General features: G+C 43.8%; 1 protein-coding gene across 1 annotated transcript in view; it reads right to left on the bottom strand.

Moving 5' to 3' along the window:
* MAP3K9 (mitogen-activated protein kinase kinase kinase 9) overlaps window positions 1–24,225 on the bottom strand; it is a 137,720-nt gene that overhangs the window by 11,542 nt on the left and 101,953 nt on the right. The window contains exons 5-7 of the mRNA XM_069731554.1: window positions 18,809–18,984; window positions 18,481–18,721; window positions 15,365–15,487 (exon numbers count right to left, since the gene is read on the bottom strand). Coding sequence (XP_069587655.1) covers window positions 15,365–15,487; window positions 18,481–18,721; window positions 18,809–18,984 — 540 coding nt within the window. The remainder of the gene's footprint in view (window positions 1–15,364; window positions 15,488–18,480; window positions 18,722–18,808; window positions 18,985–24,225) is intronic.

The raw sequence follows: 24,225 nt of genomic DNA, 5'->3' as shown, positions 1-24,225 counted from the left end.
GAGTTTTGTGCCAAATTTTTCACGATTGTGCAAATGTCAAGAACCACGTGCAATAAGTTAAAGATTGGGGGGGGATGTCTTTTACCCTTTTTGTAACTTATTAGTATAAAAAGTTGCACATTTTGCTAAATTATTAAATTAAAGAAAAAAAAAGGTGTGTCAATATTTCAGTGGGAGGACCAGAGTACATTGTGATCTACATCATATGCCAGCACATATAATGGCAAGAAAAAATACATTGTTGAAGAAAACCTGATATGGTATTGCCATGCCCTAACGTTCCAAAAAAATAAAACTACTACACTCTTTGGGGGGAGAAAACCATACTTGGAAATCAGGTTGGCCATGCACTTGTCCGGCTGCGGTGCCAGACCCAAAATACCAGTTCAGACTTTTTCCCCTCTTTGTAGTATACGCCCAGTATGGCTACGTTCACATTAGCGTTGCGTCGGGCGCAGCCGCGGTGACGCATGCGCCCCTATATTTAACATGGGGGCGCATGGACATGCGTGGTCTTGCGTTTTGTGACGCATGCGTCATTTTTGGCGCAAGCATCAGGGCGCAGAAGACGCAGCAAGTTGCTTTTTTTTTGCGTCCAAAAGCAAGCCAAAAATGGACGCATGCGTCACAAAACCATGCATTTTTGCATGCGTTGTGTCGCCGACGCAACACACAACAACGCAAATGTGAACGTAGCCTATCTGAGCCACTTCCATCTTCCCCCTTTTTCTTAGTAACCATTTTTCACACCACCATTAGCAGACGGCCTGACGAGAACGTACAGATAATAGATGGGCTAATATTTGCTGTCTATTACAAGGGGATTGGTCTGCAGGTCTTCATGGAGGAGATAAGAACGTGGCTAATTGAGTATGCCTTAACTATTCATTACACTGACACAGAATCAACAAAACTCCCGAATGTTTGCTTTGGCAGGGAAGAATCGGACTAGCTGGAATATAACTTACTGATACTTCTTTCCTACTAGAGATGAAAGTTTTTGAGAGCCGTCCTATTGGTGGTTTCATTCCTTTTATCTGTCAAATGTGCATTTTTATTTTCTCGGGGTGATCCAAGCTTAAAAGGTTTTATGGGGAAACTAATATGAATTTGCATTTATCTTATTTTTGGCGATCCCAGCTTAAAAGATTAGGGGGAAATTACGGTAAATAACCATTTTCTTTTCTTAATTTTTTTTTTCTTTTGGAGGTAGGGGGAGTTGATCCAAGCTTAAAAGTTTATAAGATTGGATAAAAAAAAATCCTATTCTGTGCAGTCACATTCGGTGGCCTCTTGGATCCAAGTCTCTTCGTCCCGACATACCTTCCATGCACGTGACCGATGCAGCCAATCAATGTCCTCGGCGGTCCAGTAACGTACATGCACACATCACCGCATCATAAGCGGTCAGCGATTGGCTGCAGAGGTCACGTGGTCTGCACATACTCACTGTCACTGCAGACAAAGAAACAAGGACCTGCAGAGACCACCCGAAGGGGTTTTAAAAGGCGAGTTATCGGATGTCGCCCCATCTCACACACTTATATGTGAACAGGATATGCAATAAAACGTCTGATAAAGGCCCACCAGAGCAAAGTCACACAGTATGGAGAGGGGAATGGAGATGCGATGAGACACGGTTCTCTCCAGATTACTTCTATAGAAGTACTGAGAATGGTGGAACGAGCCCTTTCTGGCACACTTAAAGAATGGAGAGAGCTCCACAAGGCATGCCACCATTCTCGGTAGACCCCCTACTCAATATAGATGTGGGTCCCAGACCTTCATCTAAAACATTTATCACACATCCTGTGGATATGCCATGAAGTGTATAATACAAGAGAGACTGGATCAAAGAGCAGTATGTCGTTATAATTTATCTAGCACTCATAGTCATAAGGAGTTCCAGTCAATTGACTGAATGGAGAGGGTCCTGCAGCAGGGACCCCCAGAAATTAGCGCAATCCGTAGGACAATTAAATATTACACAGTAAAATTAACACATCAAATCACATTCTTCACATCTACTTTTTAATCTGGCTATTGAGAATCCTGTACAGGCAACAAGTAAAGTCCGCAGCAAAGCCCTTAGTCTATGTTCACACGTTACGAATGAACAAAAAAACCCTGTTTGGAAGAGAAGAATAGACAAAATGCGGTGCCCTAAGTGCATAAACACAATATATAATAGTCTTTGATGGGTGCACAACTTCATGCACCCACCTGGTGGAAGACTGATATGGCTTTAGATCGTGTATTCCTCTGGAATACTTTTCAATGGACAGGGCTTGCAGCTTGCACCTGGTGTATCCAAGTGAAAGAGCCAAACACAGGCTCACACAGGACAAGTAAATCAAAACGAACACATCCAGCCCATGAATGGCAGAGTTTCCCGGGACTCACGTCCAAAGATGATATTTGGATGTGAGTCCTGGGAAGCGCTGCCGTTCATTGGCTGGATGTGTTCGTTTTGATTTATGTTCACACGTTGCATTTTTGCAGATTTTTTTTTGCAGCCTTTTTAATGCAAATTTTCAGTTGCGTTTCACAGTACTAGAAAAGTCTTGAGATTTCTTAAATCTCATGCACACACTTTTTTTAGTCCCTGACTTATCAAAGAGCTTGCTTTTTGCAAAATGCTGAATGTCACTTCTTTCAGAGTTTTTGCGTTTTTCATCCATTGAAAGCAATGTGTAGTGCAAAGACGCTGTAAAAAGGTGAAAAAAACACTGCAATGACGCAGGTATCAGGTTTTGCTGTTTTCATGCCAAAACCTAATGAAGTTGAATGAGAAAAAAAGGGCACCAAAACCTAAGTGAGAAATGCAGCAAAATCTGCTAAGTGTAAGCAGATAAAAGTTAACAAAACATACAGCAAAAACGCATCGTGTGAACATAGCCTTATAATCAGACCAGGGGCTAAAGAGAATCATGCATATTGTGCTGGCCATTTTCTGCAGACTCATGCAATCCACAGTAAGCAAGATGTGAAGAGCATTACAAGACAAAAAACAAAATGCTGTAACAAGACCAAATGTCCCCAAGTTTCTTCAGATGCCAAACTGTGCGGATTTGCCCACAAGGACAGTCTTCTAGGAAGAAATGCTCTTTAATGACACTTTTTCAGGGCATTACTTATGTGGGGAAAAGGCTACAAACTGCACCGAGGTTCACTCAGGAGAAAAACAGAAGAAATCGCGGGAAAAATGACTGAAATGAAAAGTGAATGCTCCAAAATGCCTACTAGAACAAATCAGCGCTGCATGTTTTACCACAGTGTTATTAATGGAAGAACAGCACACTGCGGAGCTAAAACATGCAAACAGGAAACATGGAAAATGAAATGCATTACTGCACTGGAAATATGAAAAAATGAGAGCATTTAGCGCATAAATTGGTCAATTCATGTGTACCTGGTAGCCACATTAGGGCATCTCTCTATACTAGGTCCTACACTTGCCTTTCCTCGCTGAGAATAAACATCGTAACATAGTTAGTAAGGCCGAAAAAAGACATTTGTCCGTCCAGTTCAGCCTATATTCCATCATAATAAATCCCCAGATCTACGTCCTTCTACAGAACCTAATTGTATGATACAATATTGTTCTGCTCCAGGAAGACATCCAGGCCTCTCTTGAACCCCCCGACTGAGTTCGCCATCACCACCTCCTCAGGCAAGCAATTCCAGATTCTCACTGCCCTAACAGTAAAGAATCCTCTTCTATGTTGGTGGAAAAACCTTCTCTCCTCCAGACGCAAAGAATGCCCCCTTGTGCCCGTCACCTTCCTTGGTATAAACAGATCCTCAGCGAGATATTTGTATTGTCCCCTTATATACTTATACATGGTTATTAGATCGCCCCTCAGTCGTCTTTTTTCTAGACTAAATAATCCTAATTTCGCTAATCTATCTGGGTATTGTAGTTCTCCCATCCCCTTTATTAATTTTGTTGCCCTCCTTTGTACTCTCTCTAGTTCCATTATATCCTTCCTGAGCACCGGTGCCCAAAACTGGACACAGTACTCCATGTGCGGTCTAACTAGGGATTTGTACAGAGGCAGTATAATGCTCTCATCATGTGTATCCAGACCTCTTTTAATGCACCCCATGATCCTGTTTGCCTTGGCAGCTGCTGCCTGGCACTGGCTGCTCCAGGTAAGTTTATCATTAACTAGGATCCCCAAGTCCTTCTCCCTGTCAGATTTACCCAGTGGTTTCCCGTTCAGTGTGTAATGGTGATATTGATTCCCTCTTCCCATGTGTATAACCTTACATTTATCATTGTTAAACCTCATCTGCCACCTTTCAGCCCAAGTTTCCAACTTATCCAGATCCATCTGTAGCAGAATACTATCTTCTCTTGTATTAACTGCTTTACATAGTTTTGTATCATTGGATTAATAATGGATAGGTGTCATAATTGACGCCTCTCCATTATTAATCTGGCTTAATGTCACCTTACAATAGCAAGGTGGCATTAACCCTTCATTACCCCATATCCCACCGCTACAAGGGAATGGGAAGAGAGTGGCCAAGTGCCAGAATAGGCGCATCTTACAGATGTGCCTTTTCTAGGGTGGCTGGGGGCAGGTGTTTTTAGCCAGGGAGGGGGGGGAGGGGAGGCAATAACCGTGGACCCTCTCCAGGCTATTAATATCTGCCCTCAGGCATCATTGCCTCCTGGGATTGTACCGCAGAGGAAGTCAGGCTCTGGCGCACCTAAGAAGACTTCACCAAAGACTGATAAGCTTCTGAAGCGTGAAGTGATGTCACATCCTTCTATAACTGCTGTTGAACTAAAAAACAAGTACCCTCTGCTCCTCCAGAACATCGCAACTAGGACAATTCGTCATTGCCTGCAGAAGGACCTGGGTCTACCAAGTTGCTGTGCCGCAAAGAAGCCCCTGCTCACAGCAGCAATGAAGAAGAGAAGGCTTGCCTTTTGTAAGAAATATCAAGATTGGACATCTGAAGTGTGGAACAAAATTAATGTTTAGTGATGAGAGCACTTTCAGGCTGGTCAGGGGAGGCTCAAAGGTTGTGCGTCGTCAGAGTACCGTGTCACGGTATGACCCAAAATATACAGTACTAAAGGAGGTGCTGAAGACACTGTGGGTAATCATGGACTCCACATACTTAGCCAGCCTTGCTGAATTCATGCCTAAACGACTGCAGATGGTGATAAAATGTAAGGGTGACATGACAAAATACTAATTATAATAAAATATCCACAATAAAACACTGGAATCCACCTGAATATTAAGATTTTGTGGTTTCATTGAACTTGTAAAGATTTTTTTTGGCACTGTAGTTCTTCTAATGCACTATGTCGCTTATCCCATGTGCAGGGCATTGCAGTAGCTTAGGTAGCCATGGTTACATCCACTAACAGCTGTCATTATATTAGTGGTCGTAACCATGGATATGCAAGTTACTGCAAGGCATACACACGGGGTAAACAACAGAGAATCAGAAGAACCAAGCAACATTTCTAATCTGCTGCTGATGCTACATATTGGGATATGATCTTGGAGATGGATAAACTTCTTAAAGATCCATGATCCAGAATCTGTGGTCAGAATAAAGCCCGAGGCTGTATTTATTCACAAAAATGTAGTGTGCTGTATCCTTTGCAATGTAACATTTATACCCAGATAACTCCCTAATTGTCCACATTTAAGCATGTATAGATTCAATCATCATGTTTGTTATATTTTTTAAGTTTTTTTTTTTTACACTTCTGGTGTTCGTTGGAGTTTTGTGCCAAATTTTTCACGATTGTGCAAATGTCAAGAACCACGTGCAATAAGTTAAAGATTGGGGGGGGATGTCTTTTACCCTTTTTGTAACTTATTAGTATAAAAAGTTGCACATTTTGCTAAATTATTAAATTAAAGAAAAAAAAAGGTGTGTCAATATTTCAGTGGGAGGACCAGAGTACATTGTGATCTACATCATATGCCAGCACATATAATGGCAAGAAAAAATACATTGTTGAAGAAAACCTGATATGGTATTGCCATGCCCTAACGTTCCAAAAAAATAAAACTACTACACTCTTTGGGGGGAGAAAACCATACTTGGAAATCAGGTTGGCCATGCACTTGTCCGGCTGCGGTGCCAGACCCAAAATACCAGTTCAGACTTTTTCCCCTCTTTGTAGTATACGCCCAGTATGGCTACGTTCACATTAGCGTTGCGTCGGGCGCAGCCGCGGTGACGCATGCGCCCCTATATTTAACATGGGGGCGCATGGACATGCGTGGTCTTGCGTTTTGTGACGCATGCGTCATTTTTGGCGCAAGCATCAGGGCGCAGAAGACGCAGCAAGTTGCTTTTTTTTTGCGTCCAAAAGCAAGCCAAAAATGGACGCATGCGTCACAAAACCATGCATTTTTGCATGCGTTGTGTCGCCGACGCAACACACAACAACGCAAATGTGAACGTAGCCTATCTGAGCCACTTCCATCTTCCCCCTTTTTCTTAGTAACCATTTTTCACACCACCATTAGCAGACGGCCTGACGAGAACGTACAGATAATAGATGGGCTAATATTTGCTGTCTATTACAAGGGGATTGGTCTGCAGGTCTTCATGGAGGAGATAAGAACGTGGCTAATTGAGTATGCCTTAACTATTCATTACACTGACACAGAATCAACAAAACTCCCGAATGTTTGCTTTGGCAGGGAAGAATCGGACTAGCTGGAATATAACTTACTGATACTTCTTTCCTACTAGAGATGAAAGTTTTTGAGAGCCGTCCTATTGGTGGTTTCATTCCTTTTATCTGTCAAATGTGCATTTTTATTTTCTCGGGGTGATCCAAGCTTAAAAGGTTTTATGGGGAAACTAATATGAATTTGCATTTATCTTATTTTTGGCGATCCCAGCTTAAAAGATTAGGGGGAAATTACGGTAAATAACCATTTTCTTTTCTTAATTTTTTTTTTCTTTTGGAGGTAGGGGGAGTTGATCCAAGCTTAAAAGTTTATAAGATTGGATAAAAAAAAATCCTATTCTGTGCAGTCACATTCGGTGGCCTCTTGGATCCAAGTCTCTTCGTCCCGACATACCTTCCATGCACGTGACCGATGCAGCCAATCAATGTCCTCGGCGGTCCAGTAACGTACATGCACACATCACCGCATCATAAGCGGTCAGCGATTGGCTGCAGAGGTCACGTGGTCTGCACATACTCACTGTCACTGCAGACAAAGAAACAAGGACCTGCAGAGACCACCCGAAGGGGTTTTAAAAGGCGAGTTATCGGATGTCGCCCCATCTCACACACTTATATGTGAACAGGATATGCAATAAAACGTCTGATAAAGGCCCACCAGAGCAAAGTCACACAGTATGGAGAGGGGAATGGAGATGCGATGAGACACGGTTCTCTCCAGATTACTTCTATAGAAGTACTGAGAATGGTGGAACGAGCCCTTTCTGGCACACTTAAAGAATGGAGAGAGCTCCACAAGGCATGCCACCATTCTCGGTAGACCCCCTACTCAATATAGATGTGGGTCCCAGACCTTCATCTAAAACATTTATCACACATCCTGTGGATATGCCATGAAGTGTATAATACAAGAGAGACTGGATCAAAGAGCAGTATGTCGTTATAATTTATCTAGCACTCATAGTCATAAGGAGTTCCAGTCAATTGACTGAATGGAGAGGGTCCTGCAGCAGGGACCCCCAGAAATTAGCGCAATCCGTAGGACAATTAAATATTACACAGTAAAATTAACACATCAAATCACATTCTTCACATCTACTTTTTAATCTGGCTATTGAGAATCCTGTACAGGCAACAAGTAAAGTCCGCAGCAAAGCCCTTAGTCTATGTTCACACGTTACGAATGAACAAAAAAACCCTGTTTGGAAGAGAAGAATAGACAAAATGCGGTGCCCTAAGTGCATAAACACAATATATAATAGTCTTTGATGGGTGCACAACTTCATGCACCCACCTGGTGGAAGACTGATATGGCTTTAGATCGTGTATTCCTCTGGAATACTTTTCAATGGACAGGGCTTGCAGCTTGCACCTGGTGTATCCAAGTGAAAGAGCCAAACACAGGCTCACACAGGACAAGTAAATCAAAACGAACACATCCAGCCCATGAATGGCAGAGTTTCCCGGGACTCACGTCCAAAGATGATATTTGGATGTGAGTCCTGGGAAGCGCTGCCGTTCATTGGCTGGATGTGTTCGTTTTGATTTATGTTCACACGTTGCATTTTTGCAGATTTTTTTTTGCAGCCTTTTTAATGCAAATTTTCAGTTGCGTTTCACAGTACTAGAAAAGTCTTGAGATTTCTTAAATCTCATGCACACACTTTTTTTAGTCCCTGACTTATCAAAGAGCTTGCTTTTTGCAAAATGCTGAATGTCACTTCTTTCAGAGTTTTTGCGTTTTTCATCCATTGAAAGCAATGTGTAGTGCAAAGACGCTGTAAAAAGGTGAAAAAAACACTGCAATGACGCAGGTATCAGGTTTTGCTGTTTTCATGCCAAAACCTAATGAAGTTGAATGAGAAAAAAAGGGCACCAAAACCTAAGTGAGAAATGCAGCAAAATCTGCTAAGTGTAAGCAGATAAAAGTTAACAAAACATACAGCAAAAACGCATCGTGTGAACATAGCCTTATAATCAGACCAGGGGCTAAAGAGAATCATGCATATTGTGCTGGCCATTTTCTGCAGACTCATGCAATCCACAGTAAGCAAGATGTGAAGAGCATTACAAGACAAAAAACAAAATGCTGTAACAAGACCAAATGTCCCCAAGTTTCTTCAGATGCCAAACTGTGCGGATTTGCCCACAAGGACAGTCTTCTAGGAAGAAATGCTCTTTAATGACACTTTTTCAGGGCATTACTTATGTGGGGAAAAGGCTACAAACTGCACCGAGGTTCACTCAGGAGAAAAACAGAAGAAATCGCGGGAAAAATGACTGAAATGAAAAGTGAATGCTCCAAAATGCCTACTAGAACAAATCAGCGCTGCATGTTTTACCACAGTGTTATTAATGGAAGAACAGCACACTGCGGAGCTAAAACATGCAAACAGGAAACATGGAAAATGAAATGCATTACTGCACTGGAAATATGAAAAAATGAGAGCATTTAGCGCATAAATTGGTCAATTCATGTGTACCTGGTAGCCACATTAGGGCATCTCTCTATACTAGGTCCTACACTTGCCTTTCCTCGCTGAGAATAAACATCGTAACATAGTTAGTAAGGCCGAAAAAAGACATTTGTCCGTCCAGTTCAGCCTATATTCCATCATAATAAATCCCCAGATCTACGTCCTTCTACAGAACCTAATTGTATGATACAATATTGTTCTGCTCCAGGAAGACATCCAGGCCTCTCTTGAACCCCCCGACTGAGTTCGCCATCACCACCTCCTCAGGCAAGCAATTCCAGATTCTCACTGCCCTAACAGTAAAGAATCCTCTTCTATGTTGGTGGAAAAACCTTCTCTCCTCCAGACGCAAAGAATGCCCCCTTGTGCCCGTCACCTTCCTTGGTATAAACAGATCCTCAGCGAGATATTTGTATTGTCCCCTTATATACTTATACATGGTTATTAGATCGCCCCTCAGTCGTCTTTTTTCTAGACTAAATAATCCTAATTTCGCTAATCTATCTGGGTATTGTAGTTCTCCCATCCCCTTTATTAATTTTGTTGCCCTCCTTTGTACTCTCTCTAGTTCAATTATATCCTTCCTGAGCACCGATGCCCAAAACTGGACACAGTACTCCATGTGCGGTCTAACTAGGGATTTGTACAGAGGCAGTATAATGCTCTCATCATGTGTATCCAGACCTCTTTTAATGCACCCCATGATCCTGTTTGCCTTGGCAGCTGCTGCCTGGCACTGGCTGCTCCAGGTAAGTTTATCATTAACTAGGATCCCCAAGTCCTTCTCCCTGTCAGATTTACCCAGTGGTTTCCCATTCAGTGTGTAATGGTGACATTGATTCCTTCTTCCCATGTGTATAACCTTACATTTATCATTGTTAAACCTCATCTGCCACCTTTCAGCCCAAGTTTCCAACTTATCCAGATCCATCTGTAGCAGAATACTATCTTCTCTTGTATTAACTGCTTTACATAGTTTTGTATCATCTGCAAATATCGATATTTTACTGTGTAAACCTTCTACCAGATCATTAATGAATATGTTGAAGAGAACAGGTCCCAATACCGACCCCTGCGGTACCCCACTGGTCACAGCGACCCAGTTAGAGACTATACCATTTATAACCACCCTCTGCTTTCTATCACTAAGCCAGTTACTAACCCATTTACACACATTTTCCCCCAGACCAAGCATTCTCATTTTGTGTACCAACCTCTTGTGCGGCACGGTATCAAACGCTTTGGAAAAATCGAGATATACCACGTCCAATGACTCACCGTGGTCCAGCCTATAGCTTACCTCTTCATAAAAACTGATTAGATTGGTTTGACAGGAGCGATTTCTCATAAACCCATGCTGATATGGAGTTAAACAGTTATTCTCATTGAGATAATCCAGAATAACATCCCTCATAAACCCTTCAAATATTTTACCAACAATAGAGGTTAGACTTACTGGCCTATAATTTCCAGGTTCACTTTTAGAGCCCTTTTTGAATATTGGCACCACATTTGCTATGCGCCAATCCTGCGGAACAGACCCTGTCGCTATAGAGTCCCTAAAAATAAGAAATAATGGTTTATCTATTACATTACTTAGTTCTCTTAGTACTCGTGGGTGTATGCCATCCGGACCCGGAGATTTATCTATTTTAATCTTATTTAGCCGGTTTCGCACCTCTTCTTGGGTTAGATTGGTGACCCTTAATATAGGGTTTTCATTGTTTCTTGGGATTTCACCTAGCATTTCATTTTCCACCGTGAATACCGTGGAGAAGAAGGTGTTTAATATGTTAGCTTTTTCCTCGTCATCTACAACCATTCTTTCCTCACTATTTTTTAAGGGGCCTACATTTTCAGTTTTTATTCTTTTACTATTGATATAGTTGAAGAACAGTTTGGGATTAGTTTTACTCTCCTTAGCAATGTGCTTCTCTGTTTCCTTTTTGGCAGCTTTAATTAGTTTTTTAGATAAAGTATTTTTCTCCCTATAGTTTTTTAGAGCTTCAATGGTGCCATCCTGCTTTAGTAGTGCAAATGCTTTCTTTTTACTGTTAATTGCCTGTCTTACTTCTTTGTTTAGCCACATTGGGTTTTTCCTATTTCTAGTCCTTTTATTCCCACAAGGTATAAACCGCTTACAGTGCCTATTTAGGATGTTCTTAAACATTTTCCATTTATTATCTGTATTCTTATTTCTGAGGATATTGTCCCAGTCTACCAGATTAAGGGCATCTCTAAGCTGGTCAAACTTTGCCTTCCTAAAGTTCAGTGTTTTTGTGACTCCCTGACAAGTCCCCCTAGTGAAAGACAGGTGAAACTGTACAATATTGTGGTCGCTATTTCCTAGATGCCCGACCACCTGCAGATTTGTTATTCTGTCAGGTCTATTAGATAGTATTAGGTCTAAAAGTGCTGCTCCTCTGGTTGGATTCTGCACCAATTGTGAAAGATAATTTTTCTTGGTTATTAGCAGAAACCTGTTGCCTTTATGGGTTTCACAGGTTTCTGTTTCCCAGTTAATATCCGGGTAGTTAAAGTCCCCCATAACCAGGACCTCATTATGGGTTGCAGCTTCATCTATCTGCTTTAGAAGTAGACTTTCCATGGTTTCTGTTATATTTGGGGGTTTGTAACAGACCCCAATGAGAATTTTGTTACCATTTTTCCCTCCATGAATTTCGACCCATATGGACTCGACATCCTCATTTCCTTCGCTAATATCCTCCCTTAAAGTGGACTTTAGACAAGACTTTACATAGAGACAAACCCCTCCTCCTCTCCGATTTTTACGATCCTTTCTAAACAGACTGTAACCCTGTAAGTTAACTGCCCAGTCATAGCTTTCATCTAACCATGTCTCGGTTATTCCCACTATGTCAAAGTTACCTGTAGATATTTCTGCTTCTAGTTCTTCCATCTTGTTTGTCAGGCTTCTGGCGTTTGCAAGCACGCAGTTTAGAGGATTTTGTTTTGTTCCAATCTCCTCGCTGTGGATTGTTTTAGAAATGTTCTTACCTCCCTTCTGAGTTTGTTTTCCTGGATCTTCTTTGTTCAAGTCTAATGTTTTTCTTCCCGTCCCCTCTTCTTCTAGTTTAACGCCCTCCTGATGAGTGTAGCGAGTCTTCTGGCGAATGTGTGTTTCCCAGGTTTGTTGAGGTGTAGTCCGTCTCTGGCGAGGAGTCCATCGTACAAGTAATTCACACCGTGGTCCAGGAATCCGAATCCTTGTTGTCTGCACCATCGTCTTAGCCAGTTGTTTGCATCAAGGATCCTGTTCCATCTCCTGGTGCCATGCCCGTCTACTGGAAGGATAGAAGAAAAAACTACCTGTGCATCCAGTTCCTTTACTTTCTTCCCCAACTCTTCAAAGTCTTTGCAGATTGTCGGTAGGTCCTTCCTTGCCGTGTCATTGGTGCCAACATGTATCAGAAGAAATGGGTGGACGTCCTTGGAGCTGAAGAGCTTTGGTATCCTATCGGTCACATCCTTGATTATCGCACCTGGAAGGCAGCATACTTCTCTTGCAGTTATGTCCGGTCTGCAGATGGCTGCTTCTGTGCCTCTCAGTAGTGAGTCTCCCACCACCACCACTCTTCGTTGCTTCTTGGCTGTACTTTTTGCTGTCACTTGTTGCTGTGTGCCCTTTTCTTTTTTGCTTGCTGGTAATGCTTCATCCTTAGGTGTGCCATCTTCATCCTCTACAAAGATTTGATATCGGTTCTTCAGTTGTGTGGTTGGTGATTTCTCTATGGTCTTCTTGCTTCTTTTGGTCACATGCTTCCACTCATCTGCTTTTGGAGGTTCTCTGACACTTTTTTCACCTTCTGTGACCAGTAGAGATGCTTCTGTTCTGTCTAGAAAGTCTTCATTCTCTTTGATGAGTTTCAAAGTTGCTATTCTTTCTTCCAGACCCCGCACCTTTTCTTCTAAAAGGGCCACTAGTCTACACTTCTGACAGGTGAAATTTAATTCTTCTTCTGGTCGATCTGTGAACATGTAGCACATGCTGCAGCTCACCATGTAGGTTGTCACATCTGCCATGTTGCTCCTAGATCCTGCTGACTTGCTGTGTGTTTTCCTTCTTGTGTAATCTACTCAGCCAAGCTCTCTTGCAATAATGTCCTACAGGCAAAAATTCCAGCTGGTCCCGGCTGTACCCAACGATCTTCTTGCTTAGGGAGACTCTTCGCTTTTCCAGAAGGCACCTGGAATATGCAAATTAGCCTCCTCAAGCTTGAATCCCTTCAGATGAAGATGTTTATTCTCATTTTTTCATATTTCTAGTGCAGTAATGCAGTTCAATTTTCATGTTTGCATGTTTTAGCGCCGCAGTGTGCTGCCTTATTTATTTGACTTTATACGAGTTGGTGACTCGAGGTTCAGCACCTGTTCACACTTAGTCTATGTTTGGATGTGACGGTCAGTTTTTTGAAATTTGTATTCATTAGCCTTCTGACGAGCACTCCGCCTCTTAACCCCTTTCTGACCTCAGACGGGATAGTACGTCCGAGGTCAGATCCCCTGCTTTGATGCAGGGCTCCGTGGTGAGCCCGCATCAAAGCCGGGACATGTCAGCTGTTTTGAACAGCTGACATGTGCCCGTAATAGGCGCGGGCAGAATCGCGATCTGCCCGGACCTATTAACTAGTTAAATGCTGCTGTCAATCGCAGACAGCGGCATTTAACTACCATTTCCGGCCGGGCGGCCGGAAATGACGTCATCGCCGACCCCCGTCACATGATCGGGGGTCGGCGATGCTTCAGAATAGTAACCATAGAGGTCCTTGAGACCTCTATGGTTACTGATCCTCGGCAGCTGTGAGCGCCACCTTGAGGTCGGCGCTCACAGCACACCTGCAATTCTGCTACATAGCAGCGATCTGATGATCGCTGCTATGTAGCGGAGCCGATCGTGCTATGCCTGCTTCTAGCCTCCCATGGAGGCTATTGAAGCATGGCAAAAGTAAAAAAAAAAAAAAAAAGTTAAAAAAAATGTGAAAAAAATAAAAAAAATAAAAAAAAGTTTAAATCACCCCCCTTTCGCCCCAATCAAAATAAATGAATAATAAAAAAAAAATCAAATCTACACATATTTGATATCGCCGCGCTCAGAATCGCCCGATCTATCAATTAAAAAAAAGCATTAACCTGATCACTAAACGGCGTAGTGAGAAAAAAAATGCGAAACGCCAGAATTACGTTTATTTGGTCGCCGCGACATTGCATTAAAATGCAATAACGGGCGATCAAAAGAACGTATCAGCACCAAAATGCTATCATTAAAAACGTCATCTCGGCACGCAAAAAATAAGCCCTCAACCGACCCCAGATCATGAAAAATGGAGACGCTACGGGTATCGGAAAATGGCGCAATTTTTTTTTAGCAAAGTTTGGAATTTTTTTTCACCACTTAGGTAAAAAATAACCTAGTCATGTTAGGTGTCTATGAACTCGTACTGACCTGGAGAATCATAATGTCAGGTCAGTTTTAGCATTTAGTGAACCTAGCAAAAAAGCCAAACAAAAAACAAGTGTGGGATTGCACTTTTTTTGCAATTTCACCACACTTGGAATTTTTTCCCGTTTTCTAGTACACGACATGCTAAAACCAATGATGTCGTTCAAAAGTACAACTCGAAAAACGAAAAATCCCAAGGTCATGAAGTGGTTAACCACAGGTGTTTTAATCGCAGCAGGTCCATTACCCCTCCACAGAAAGAGAGAAATTTAGTCTAAGAAGAGGTTTCACAGGTACCCATTCAGATGAAGACGTTTATTCTCAGCGAGGAAAGGGAAGTGTAGGACCTGGTATACAAGAGATGCCCTAATGTGGCTACCAGGTATACATGAATTGGCAAATTTATGCGCTAAACGCGCTCATTTTTTCATATTTCTAGTGCAGTAATGCAGTTCAATTTTCACGTTTGCATGTTTTAGCGCCGCAGTGTGCTGCCTTAATTATTTGACTGTATATGAGTTGGTGACTCTAGGTTCAGCACCTGTTCACAATTAGTCTATGTTTGGATGTGACGGTCAGTTTTTTTAGATTAATGGAAGAACGACATTTCTCCAAAATACATATCTCCAAAAATTGACGCTCCAAAGCGGCTAAATAATTAGATGTGCGGCTGACACCCGATGAACAAGAAGAATGTGATGCAAAAAGCCAGAATTAAGAGCTTTGACAACCATGGCTACTTACACTGAATGGCTCGGAGGCGCGGGATAATGGTGGGACTGGCAGGAGGGCTGAACTTGGTGCTAATTAAACTCTTCCTTTTGTCCATGGTAGGAGAAGCCTGGACAGTAAACTTGTGTTGGAAATCTGTAAAGCAAATCATAAAAGCAGAGGAGTACGGCTCAGCAAAACTAGATGTCAAAGGGTGTTTGTGTTCAGGAGAATAAATGGAAAATGAAAATACAGCAATTTTATGACAAGGACAAAACTGCAATACTGTCAGTAAAATACACTCCTCAACATTGAAATCGCAACACCAAGGAAAAGTCATGGAGTTCTGGAAATCCCAAGATGGATAGACAAGTTACCGATCGGCAAATGAGGAAAAAATAGAAAGACCATTTTTAGAACTTGTCCATTTATTCAGTATTGATTATGAGAGCTACATACAGAAGTCTTACACGCCAAAGTGTCCAGGGACCCGTTTTTCTACACAGCGCCAAGTCCTACGGTGATCAGTGTCCTACCATAGCCGGCAGCATCTCTGGACGTTCCGTGCCAAAGTGATGTAGAACAGGGGTGTCAAACTGCAATCCTCAAGGGCTGCAAACGGGTCATGTTTTCAGGATTTCCTTGTACTGCACAGGTGAGAGTTTAATCACCTACACACATAATGATTACAGCACCTTGTGCAAAGCTAAGGAAATCTTGAAAACACGCATGGTTTGCGGCCCTTGAGGAATACAGTTTGACACCCCTGATGTAGAACATGCTTCAGACGACCAATAGAGCCGACAAGGGGTGACGGGCCGGGATTGCTGCACATGACACATACTGTATAAATCGAGATTTCATGAAAATGCTGTTTCTATTTTCCCATCACTTGCAAGTCATTCCCCCGTCTACTCATCCTTGGATTTCCAAAACTCTGACTTTTCTGTCTTAGTTGGTAATTTCAATGTAACATAGTAACATAGTAACATAGTTAGTAACATAGTAACATAGTTAGTAAGGCCGAAAAAAGACATTTGTCCATCCAGTTCAGCCTATATTCCATCATAATAAATCCCCAGATCTACGTCCTTCTACAGAACCTAATAATTGTATGATACAATATTGTTCTGCTCCAGGAAGACATCCAGGCCTCTCTTGAACCCCTCGACTGAGTTCGCCATCACCACCTCCTCAGGCAAGCAATTCCAGATTCTCACTGCCCTAACAGTAAAGAATCCTCTTCTATGTTGGTGGAAAAACCTTCTCTCCTCCAGACGCAAAGAATGCCCCCTTGTGCCCGTCACCTTCCTTGGTATAAACAGATCCTCAGCGAGATATTTGTATTGTCCCCTTATATACTTATACATGGTTATTAGATCGCCCCTCAGTCGTCTTTTTTCTAGACTAAATAATCCTAATTTCGCTAATCTATCTGGGTATTGTAGTTCTCCCATCCCCTTTATTAATTTTGTTGCCCTCCTTTGTACTCTCTCTAGTTCCATTATATCCTTCCTGAGCACCGGTGCCCAAAACTGGACACAGTACTCCATGTGCGGTCTAACTAGGGATTTGTACAGAGGCAGTATAATGCTCTCATCATGTGTATCCAGACCTCTTTTAATGCACCCCATGATCCTGTTTGCCTTGGCAGCTGCTGCCTGGCACTGGCTGCTCCAGGTAAGTTTATCATTAACTAGGATCCCCAAGTCCTTCTCCCTGTCAGATTTACCCAGTGGTTTCCCGTTCAGTGTGTAATGGTGATATTGATTCCCTCTTCCCATGTGTATAACCTTACATTTATCATTGTTAAACCTCATCTGCCACCTTTCAGCCCAAGTTTCCAACTTATCCAGATCCATCTGTAGCAGAATACTATCTTCTCTTGTATTAACTGCTTTACATAGTTTTGTATCATCTGCAAATATCGATATTTTACTGTGTAAACCTTCTACCAGATCATTAATGAATATGTTGAAGAGAACAGGTCCCAATACTGACCCCTGCGGTACCCCACTGGTCACAGCGACCCAGTTAGAGACTATACCATTTATAACCACCCTCTGCTTTCTATCACTAAGCCAGTTACTAACCCATTTACACACATTTTCCCCCAGACCAAGCATTCTCATTTTGTGTACCAACCTCTTGTGCGGCACGGTATCAAACGCTTTGGAAAAATCGAGATATACCACGTCCAATGACTCACCGTGGTCCAGTCTATAGCTTACCTCTTCATAAAAACTGATTAGATTGGTTTGACAGGAGCGATTTCTCATAAACCCATGCTGATATGGAGTTAAACAGTTATTCTCATTGAGATAATCCAGAATAACATCCCTCAGAAACCCTTCAAATATTTTACCAACAATAGAGGTTAGACTTACTGGCCTATGTGGTGTTGGATGTTTTCTAGGCGAGCAATCCTAAATCCCTAAACGCCAGGATTTTTCTGAGTGTACAGTGTTATTCCCATAATGGCACATTGCAAGCAGGGCTCTCAGTGGCTGGCTGCAAAATGCATAATGGCATATCCTAACAGTATGCCATCACTTTATAAGATGGGGATAACCCATTAAAGTTGGATTATGCATTTTCTTGTCTTCTGGACCCAATAAACAAGGTTTTCTCCTATACAAGCATGTCTATAAGTCAGAAATCATGGGGGCCCATACTGAATGTCTAAACTGGGGCTATATCAACCACCCCTTAGACACCAGATGCAGTTTATAACAACTAGAGATGAGCGAACGTGCTGTTATCCGAGCACGCTCGACTGCTAACCAAGTGCCTTTGGCATGCTCAAAAACTATGTTTGAGTCCCAGCGGCTGCATGTCTCGCGTCTGTTTGACAGCCACAACACATGCGGGGATTACCTAATAAACAGCAAATCCCTGCATGTGTTGCGGCTGTCTAAGCCACGAGACATGGAGCCGTGGGGACTCGAACATAGTTTTCAAGCATGCCAAAGACAGTTGATTACCACACGAGCCTGCTCGGATCACACCTTATTCGAGCATGTTCGCTCATCTCCATTAAGAACCCATAGAGTTCTCAAGAGCCGATATGTGAAACAAATTGGAATGATACAGGTACTTATCCAACAATATCCATCAGTGAAGATGGGAATAACCCTTTAAAAACACACCTGATGGTAGACTGATGATGTTTCCGTCTTTCAACTTAAGGCGGCTCTTCTTGAACTTGCCTTTGCGTTTCTTCACTTTAGGCTTCTCTTGACAGAGCTGGTGGATGATAATGTTTAGTTCTCGTTCCAAGATGTCTATTTCCCTCTCGGCCAACTCTTGCTCCCTTCTTCGGAGAAGCTCCTCATGATTCTTCTGCTCCAGGGCTGCCCGGGACAGCTCCTCCTCCCAGCTCCTTAGCTCCTAAGGGAGTAAAAACTTTGCGTCTGACATCTTTTGTTCTCTGGAATATAGCCACAGTGAACATAAAAAAGCATGTGACGACTATACCTTCTCCTTGGCCCTGAGCTGGTCAAACATTTCCTGGATCTCCTGCTTCCAATCTTCTTGCAAAGAATGGAAAGAATCTTTGGGCATCTCAAAAAAACCAGATTCCTCTATGGTGGTCAGCTGGAAAAGGATGTTGGTAAATGAGGGGCGACAATGGGGATCTGGGTTCCAACAATCTGAAGAAAAAGAAAGGAAATACAAATGAATGGTGATTAAATTAAGGAATCAGCATGAAGTTATTCTCTTTGACATTGCGGCTTACTTCAAAAACAGCACCACACCTATGTAAAGGCTGTGTGTGGTATCACAGTTCTGCATGAAATAAAAAAAAGATTTTCTTTACTAGAGATCAATGTATCCAGTGTTTCTTTATAAAAGGTGGACAGGGAGGTTTATGACAATTACACACATTTGCAAAAAATGGTGTGATCCTAAGACAACTGGTAAAAAGATCCCTCCAGACCTCCACTGAAGAGTTTAGCCAAAATAGAAAGCTATCCAACTTACCCAGAGGTGGACAATTAATTTTCCTAAGGGGCCACATGAGAAGCTGGCACTGGTGTGGAGGGCAGAACCAATCGGCTGAACTCAAAAAGTGATGTTTGTACTACACGTATATCTATTACTGATGAGCAAAAGTGCTGGGATAGGTGTTATCAGAGCATGCTCGGGTTCTTACAGTGTCTTCTGCGTGCTCGAGACCACGCAACTACAATTTTTTTAACCCCTTAGTGACTGGGCCGAATTTTTTTAAATCTGACCTGTTTTACTTTATGTGGTAATAACTCTAGAATTCTTCAACAATTCCCAGTGATTTTGAGATAGTTTTTTTTTTTCATGGCGCGTTATAACTTATGATAATGGTAAATTTAGGTCAATATATTTTGTATTTAAAAAAAAATAAATAAATAAAATTTGACAAAAATGAAAAAAAAAATAGCAATTTTCAAACTATGAATGATTATCCCTTTAATCCTGATAGTCATACCGCAGAAAAAAAGATTTTTGTGTACTCACCGTAAAATCTCTTTCTCTTAGCCTCTTATTGGGGGAGACAGGACTATGGGTGTTATGCTGCTGTCCACTAGGAGGCGACACTATGCATAATCTGAAAAAGATTAACTGTGGCTCCTCCTCTGCAGTATACTTTCCTGGACGGCGTCAGCCTTCTCCAGTTTTGTGCAAAAGCAGTAGGAGGAATTTAACATGAATAACATAAGCATGCCTATAAGAAGGCCACTATGTACGAGCTCAATATGAGAACTCAACAGTAACAACGGCCCGAAAAGGGCAACAGGGTGGGAGCTGTGTCCCCCAATTAGAGGCTAAGAGAAAGATTTTACGGCGAGTACACAAAAATCTCCTTTACTCTGTCGCCTCATTGGGGGACACAGGACCATGGGACGTCCCAAAGCAGTCCCTGGGTGGGAAGCAATGGACGAATATTGCGCAGACAGGCCGCTACACTTGGGGCACCGCAGCCTGCAGAACACATCTACCCAGGCTCGCGTCCGCTGAGGACTGGGTATGAACCCTGTAGTGTTTAGTAAACGTGTGTAGGCTAGTCCAAGTGGCCGCCTTACACACTACTTGTGCCGAATGGCCCAGGAGGCTCCTACCGCCCGTGTAGAGTGTGCCGTAATACTGGCTGGAAGAGGAGAATTCTTAAGGCGGTAGGCTTCTTGTATGGTGGATCTGATCCACCTGGCAAGGGTAGCTTTGGAAGCTGGCAGACCCTTGCGGCCGCCTTCCGGAAGAAGGAAGAGAATCAGACCTCCGGAAGAACGTAGTCCTAGACACATATATATGCAATGCCCTGATAAGGTCAAGCGTATGCAGAGCCTTCTCCACTCTATGAACAGAGACCGGACAAAAGGGTGGCAGTAAAATTTCCACATTGAGGTGGAAGTGGGACACAACCTTCGGAAGGAAGGATGGGACCGTATGGAAAATTACCTTGTCCTGGTGAAAAACCAGGAAGGGCCGTCTGCAGGAGAGTGCTGTCAGTTCAGACACCCTGCGTAGCGAGGTGATTGCCACCAGGAAAAACCACCTTCTGGGATAGAAGGCAGAGTGGGACCTCCTTAAGGGGTTTGAAGGGTGGTTCCTGCAATGCTGTCAGGACCAGGTTGAGGTCCCATGTTTCTAGTGGTCGTCTGTAGGGGGGAACCAATCTGGAAACCCCCTGAAGAAAAGTCCTTACTTGCGGCTTGGTAGCAATGCGCCTTTGAAAAATCACTGAGAGGGCTAACACCTGGCACTTAAGCGAGCCCAGGGACAGCCAGGCCTCCAGACCCGATTGGAGAAAACCAAGTACTTTGGGTAAGGAATAAGGGAGTGGAATCTGGCCACGAGATTCGCACCAGGTAAAGAAAGCTTTCCAGGTACGGTAATAGATCTTGGCAGAGGCTGGCGTCCATGCCCTGATCATGGTTCCAATGACATCCGTCGAGAGCCCTGACTGGGTTAGAACCTAGGTTTCAAGGGCCACGCCGTCAAAGTGAGAGCCCCTAAGTTCTGGTGGTAGAACGGGCCTTGTGATAGAAGATCCGGGCGGTCGGGGAGGCGCCAGGTGGCGTCTGCTGTAAGTTGTACGATGTCAGCGTACCATGTATGTCTGGGCCAGACCGATGCGATTAAGATGGTTGGAACTCCATCTTGCTTGATTTTCCTCACCACTCTGGATAACAGGGGGAGAGGAGGAAAAATGTACAGAAGCTGGAACTGGGTCCAGTCCTGAACCAGAGCGTCTGCTCCGAGCGACCGTGGATCGTGTGTTCTAGCCATGAAGTTGGAGACCTTGGCATTCAAGTGGGATGCTATTAGGTCCACATCTGGGATCCCCCAGCGATGTCCTATCTGTCGAAAAATTTCGGGATGGAGAGACCACTGTCCCGAATCTATTCCTTGTCGTCTGAGGAAGACTGCTTCCCAGTTGTCCACATCCGGAATGTGGACCGCCGAGAGAACCAAGCCTGTGTCCTCCACCTAGTGGAGGATGTGCGACACTTCTCGCATCGCCTGGGTACTGCGGGTCCACCCTTGGTGATTCACATATGCCACAGTTGTGGCATTGTCAGATTGTATTCTGATGTCAGAGGCTGCCAGTAAGTGATGGAAGGCCCTCAATGCCAGGAGGATGGCACGAATTTCCAGGATGTTGATGGGCATGGTCGCTTCCACTGGGGACCACTTGCCCTGTGTTGTAGGTGCACTGCACCCCAACCCGTCAGGCTTGGATCGGTGGTCAGAACCTTCCATTGACCTGTGGTAAAGGATTTCCCCTTTGCTAGCAAGGTTGGCTTGAGAAACCAGTGCAGGGACCTCCTGGTTGATGACATTAGCTAGAATTCTTTGTCAGGAGGAAACAGGATTCCTGTCCCAGGACTTGAGAATGGCTAGTTGGAGAGGCCTGAGGTGAAACTGGGCCAAATGGGACCGCTTCTATTGCTGCCCCATCCTGCCAGGGACTCTCATGGCAAACCGGAGAGATTGGAGGGGTTTGTGGAGGAGGATGCGAACTCCTAGGCAGAGAGCCAGTCCCTTGTCCCAGGGAAAGGGCACTTGACCCCTGGAGGTGTTTTCTAGCATTCCCAGGAAGGTCAGAGACTGACTCAGGGTTGGTGATGACCTTTGTAGGTTGACTAACCAGCCCATGCGATTCAGTGTCGATTGTAATTGAGACGCTGAGCTCGCAGTCATTGAAGGTAGGAGCCTTGATGAGTAGATCGTCCGGGTATGGAACGACTACTATGCCTCTGGAGTGCAGGACGTCCATGGTGGCTGCCATAACCTTGGTAAACACTCTGGGAGCCGTGGCGAGTCCGAATGGGAAAGCCACGAACTGGTAGTGGTCCTGGTCGATTGCGAACCTGAGAAACCTCTGATGGGCCAGTGCAATTGGTATATGCAGGTATGCGTCTTGTATGTCTATGGAGGCGAGATCTTCTCCCTTCTCCATGGACGCAATGATGGACCGAAGAGATTCCATGCGGAAGTGACAGACCCGTACATATTTGTTGAGTTGTTTTAGGTCCAATATGGGCCGCACACGGCCTCCTTTCTTGGGGACTACGAATAGATTGGAGTAGAACCCTCGGAAGCGCTCAGACGTGAGGACCGGTACTATGACTCCTGTTTGAAGAAGCAAGGAAACCGCTTGGTGGAAGGCACGAGCCTTGGCTGACGGTTTCGAGGGGGCCGAGAGGAAGAATCGGTTCGTGGTTGGAAGTTGAACACTATCTTGTATCCGGAAGACACTAGTTCCCCGATCCACCTGTCTTCAGTAGTAGGTATCCAGACTTGCTGAAAGGAGCAAAGTCGCCTACGGGTGGGATGTCTTCCGGGGTCCATGAGTCATGAGGAGGAAAAAGTCTGAGGTTTTTCTCCTTTGGGCTTTGACTGGCCTGCTTCTAACTGCCAGGTCTTGTCCGACCTTTGCATCGACCGTGAGTTGTCCCTGTGTGGGGAATGTTTTGTGAATTCTGTTATCGAACTCCCTCCTGTGGTCATGAATGGTACTTCGGCGAGTTCTGTCCATGGACTCCCTCTGGTGGCTGTGAGTGGAGCTGCTGCTTCTGAGGTTCCTTCCACAGGTGACGTAGTTTATTCTTTGGCTGGCTGTTCTATTTAACTCCACTCAGATCGTTACTCCATGCCAGCTATCAATGTTCTTGTACTGGTTCAGTTCGCTCTTGGATCTTTCTGGTGACCTGTCTACACCAGCAGAAGCCAAGTCCCTGCTAGTTATTTATTTGTTCATTGTTTCCTTGTCCAGCTGGCTATCATGATCTTGTCCTGCTAGCTGGAAGCTCTGGGATGCAGAGTGGCATCTCCGCACCGTGAGTCGGTGCGGAGGTCTTCTGCGCGGTCTTTTTGTAGGGTTTTGTGCTGACCGCAAAGATACCTTTCCTATCCTCAGTCTGTTTAGTAAGTCTGGCCTCCCTTTGCTAAAAACCTGTTTCATTTCTGTGTTTGTGACTTTCATCTTATCTCACAGTCAATATATGTGGGGGGCTGCCTTTTCCTTTGGGGAATTTCTCTGAGGCAAGGTAGGCTTTATTTTCTATCTTTAGGGCTAGTTAGCTCTTAGGCTGTGAAGAGGCGTCTAGGTCGTGTTAGGTACGCTCCACGGCTATTTCTAGTTGTGTGATAGGATTAGGGGTTGCGGTCGGCAGAGCTCCCACTTCCCAGAGCTTGTCCTGTGTGAGTTTAATGATCAGGTCGTTCCGGGTGCTCCTAACCACCAGGTCATAACAGGAATGGTTGCGTGCTGGACGCAAGACGGAGCAGCCCGAGGAATTCCGAAAGGATCGGAATCGGGTTTGTTACACTTTTGTAAGTGCGTGTAGGTTTCAGTTGAGGGAGAGAAGTACTCTTACCCCCGGTGGCGTTGGATATCATTGTGTCCAACCTTT

This window comes from Ranitomeya imitator, chromosome 1, assembly GCF_032444005.1.
Source record: "Ranitomeya imitator isolate aRanImi1 chromosome 1, aRanImi1.pri, whole genome shotgun sequence".
NCBI classification, from domain to species: Eukaryota; Metazoa; Chordata; class Amphibia; order Anura; family Dendrobatidae; genus Ranitomeya; species Ranitomeya imitator.
Note: the sequence above shows the minus strand (reverse complement) of the source record. Positions and strands in the feature narration are given on the sequence as shown.